Raw genomic sequence first — 4,451 nt, forward strand, 5'->3', positions numbered from 1 at the left:
CTTGTTATAACTGTTTTTAGTTTTGTTACAAATAAATGATCAAAAATTGGCGTGACCTAGCCTGGGATTCAGGTGTTGATATTTTTCCTTATTCATAACATACGCACTATTTCATACTCGATCGTATTTTGATTATATCAATGTCGATTTGCCGAACTGAAACATATAAAAAATCGACAGACCTGTACCCAGGCTAGGCGTGACCCATAGATATATCTTTAAATAGCCGTTACGTTAACGTGATAAACAGCGTGGGGTAATCTTAATATATATAAACAATTTTAATATTTCATGAAATAATTTTGAAAAATTAAAATCATGTTGAAGTACCTTTGATACATTGACATCAATAGCATTCTTTTCTAACATGTAAACCAGTTTAAGAGCACATGACAAAATGTATTGTTACCATTTTTTTTGTATTGTATAAATAATACAAAAGGATTCGAACTTCCTGGTCGATACGAATACATTCGAGAAAACCATTCCAAATATACTACGCATTTCAAATAAAATTAACGAGCACAACAAACATATTGTCAATTGTTCTCATCACCACTAATAGTGAATGTACTGGTTTTTTAACAAGGATTAGTAAAATAATCAGGTAGTTTTACAAAATTTTCCTTTACATTGTTATTGAATGTGTACGATTTTGTTTTATTGATATAAGAATGAAATTATTTACCGATACTTTCAGAGATTTGTTATGATTAACATGTATCGCACGATAAACCTTCGATTTGTAAACTGTAACATAAAACGGATATGGTATCTTTAACGATCAATCTGATACTTTTAAAGATACAGACAAATAACCTTATGTTGAAGTAAGAGTTCCTTGGAATATATAAATGTCATCTGTTAAGTTTTATGTAAAAAAGGAGAAAATAAATCAACGAGACAAGACTAAGTCAACAAGTCGCTGCCTAAACCATAGTACTGGAACCTCTCATTACTTATATTAGTGTTTTGCAAGCAAAGTCATATAACACAAATGATGGCACAATTTATGAAACCGTGAAAATTGTGGAAAACCGGCCTCATTTACGAGTGTTTCTCCCTTTTTTCTTCTTTTTCCTTGGTTCATAAACTATGGGATATCTTTGTCGAATCATCACAGTGACTGCAAACAAGACCTGGTTATCTTCACATGATCCGAAACATTGAACACTTAGAAGTGTGTCAATAAAAATGTTTCTTTTTCAATTTTAACAGTTTTTATTTTGTGAATGTTATAAATTAAATATTATATTCGTGTAAGGTCATTACCGAATTGAACTCGTTAAATGAAATGATATTATGCGTGTCTCTGGAGAGCATAATATAATTTTATTCAACTCGTTCAATAAATATAATTTACTTTTATTCAACTCGTTCAATGAATTCTATATTGCACTAACCTCATTCAATATCATCTATGTATTGATTATTCCACTGTTTAGAGGACATGTTTCGATATTTGTCGCTTAAACATCTTGTGCGCAAATTATAAAATGTGAACACGCGGTCCACATAGATCTACCGGCACGCGCGGGTATCTCATATAATTTATTAAAACATACTAAGGACAGGTGAAATTAAGTAACACAGGTGTAAGTACACAAAAGATACTTTCGTGATATTTTCCAAATTTACTTTCTTTTAAGTCCCCAAGAAATATAGTACCAGAGCCGTGGGTGCTACAGCACCAATACCATCATGAGACGACTGGGTGGAGTGTCATATTTAAGCATTGGAAAAGGTTTCCGAAGTACAGCATATCCAAGCAAAAGTAAAAGTATTAGCCGCCAAATCACAAATCTTCCACATGTACGTACTAGTTCACATTTTATTAGATGATGCAACTTAGTATCCCAGTTTGATTGTAACTTGCAAAATTGTAAAAAGGTACTATATCTTTAAAATAGTAAATCTATTGGATCAATCAACTCTAGTTTCAAGTATTTATATAACCAAATATTTAACTTAATATTGCCGTATGGAATATTCTGATCATGCGCGTGTACATGACAAATCGCGCGAGTGTGTGTGCGTGTGATATAATAGATATGTATTAAAATATAATGTGAATAAGAATAAGTGTGAAAAAAATGTGACCTCAAATTGTTGAAACTGCTTCTTTTAAATAATTTTTATTTAAATCCTTGCAGATACCATTGCATTACAATACAACTAATTGCGGATCAAGGAAAAGACCATCATCAGAACGACTGCTGCCGGTAGGTGGTAAAAAGACGAAAAATATTACCACAACTATGTCTGGAGGAAAACCAGCAAATATATTATCAAAACTCAAGAATGAGACAAAACCTGAAACCTCAAACAATACAGGCCGTGTTTGTAACAGGATTTTTTTCAACAGAGCCAGACTTGAACAGCACACAAAAGATACTGGCCATAGACCAAACCCTCACTCTAGGATACATTGTTCCGTTGGGACCACCTTTTCCTCGCATCGTCAACCTCTGATAATTCTTAAACGCCGAAGCGAAGAAACGACACACTGTAGCCCCGAGAAGATTCGCCGCACAAGGGCAAAAGAATATCTGCACGACTTCCATAAACGCAAAATAGCTATAAATAATTCGAGTAAAAAGGATTTTGTTAAACTTGTTGACGGAACACTTCGGAAAATAATGAAACATGTGATGAATTCAAAGGGATGCAACATTTATTGCCAAAATTTAGTGAGAGCTGGCAGTTTCAAGGAGAAAACTAAGATAGGAAAAGCTGATGAATTTGATACATACATTGTTTGTTACATTATTCCTGATAATATAAGAACTCGAGGCACAGTTGATTTCGAATACCAGCCTTTGGGGAAAATGGTAATAGATTCTTACTGTCTTAAATAACGTTACCTTTTGTAATTTTAGGCCGATTATGATTGAGAATTGAAAAAATTTCTTTGATAGAAAAGAAAAAGACTTTGTTCAATTGATTTAAATATATGTTGTGCATTACAGTAAAGCGATGACTTGTATCATTTTTCATCTTACATCAATCGTGACAGTATTAGAAATCATACAAATTATATAAAAAAAAATATTTCATTTTGCTACTATTAGACATGAATTTGATGTATTTAGCTGATCAAGTCTTCGGCAAATCATCTGGAGAAATAAATTGTTATGATAAATTTAGTAAAAATATAATAACATAAAACAACTAATTAAGTAATCGTAAGATGGTTATGCAATACAATATTTTCGTTGAACCGAGTTCTTCATGTTGCTCTAAAAATGCAACAATCGACTTAACACAAAATTACATTACATTTTCATACTTCCATAATTCCAAAATAACTTGTTTCTTAAGTTATTATACATGTATAATTACGTAATACTGAACTCTCAAATTACAAACGTGGGTAAAGAGCTATGTTGCAATTAGGAAATACGATCATGAAATAAGTAGAATTTTGCTTGTTTTATCTGTTTTTAATATTACCATAAATCTACAAACTAATACAGTTACTAATCAAATCATGAAGTAATTATATTGTTTTTAAGTCATGTTAAGCTTTGTTTTAATTATATTAAATATTTTGACCAAATACCAGTTCAAATATCGTTTACATTCTTCCATTGAAAAACATCTGTTTCATTGGAAAGCTTGAAAAAAAAGATTTTCATAACATTTCTTAAAGACGAAAATAAATTCCCTAATCGTGTTGATGAATATATGTTTTAATAATTCCAACCGTTCTGCTTCCTTCGTGATCATTGATTATATATTTGATAACAACATATATCGATACTGCATCAAAACGTTTCATTTTTTGTACATACTAAGATCTGTCTGAATATTCAGTTAAGATATTATTTGTGATTAACAACTTTATTTATAATTAAAATTAGCAAAACAATGAAATAAAAACTAAAATGAAAAAACATGGAATAAATACTTATGATAAGTGCTTAACCCATTACTTCATATAAACGTCCTTACAAGCCCCACCCCCTTTTTGAGGCCTCAAATGGTGAATAATGACCTATTTAGACCTCAAACCCCTTCGACACCAAGAAGATTTTGGACTAGTGAGAGGCAAAAATTGGCCTAATGGTCGATCAGTTGGTAACGTGTAACAACGCTGAAAAGCCTTTGACTCAATCTAAATGCATTGAGAAGTTGCAGCACTTTGAATTCAGTCTTGATGGAAACAATCAACGCAAAATTGTGATAAATAACAATTTTGAGATTTTCCATTGTTGACATGGTTACAGGAAATTTAAGATTGAGGATGCCGTTACAAAGGATATGTTCCACTTACCATTTGTGCCAAGTTTGTTGAACATTGAAGTATCTTGAATAGTTTCATAACAATAACAATTTGAACTTCGAGCAGGAGACTTTTCAATGAAAACAGATATTTTTCACAAAATGCTAATGCAGTAATGGCTTAACAAGACGACAAAATCGATTATAAACATATTCCTAATACTCCA

General features: G+C 31.5%; 1 protein-coding gene across 1 annotated transcript; it reads left to right on the forward strand.

The window, feature by feature from the left end:
• Positions 1 to 1,662: 1,662 nt before the first annotated feature.
• On the forward strand, positions 1,663 to 3,414 carry LOC132745723 (uncharacterized). The gene is made up of 2 exons (XM_060734685.1): positions 1,663 to 1,812; positions 2,154 to 3,414. Exons 1-2 carry the CDS (start codon positions 1,702 to 1,704, stop codon positions 2,856 to 2,858), a joined length of 816 nt encoding a protein of 271 aa, XP_060590668.1. The 5' UTR covers positions 1,663 to 1,701; the 3' UTR covers positions 2,859 to 3,414.
• Positions 3,415 to 4,451: the final 1,037 nt, after the last annotated feature.

Source organism: Ruditapes philippinarum, unplaced genomic scaffold (genome assembly GCF_026571515.1).
Source record: "Ruditapes philippinarum isolate M1 unplaced genomic scaffold, ASM2657151v2 ctg9960_1_1_1_1, whole genome shotgun sequence".
Classification (NCBI taxonomy): Eukaryota; Metazoa; Mollusca; class Bivalvia; order Venerida; family Veneridae; genus Ruditapes; species Ruditapes philippinarum.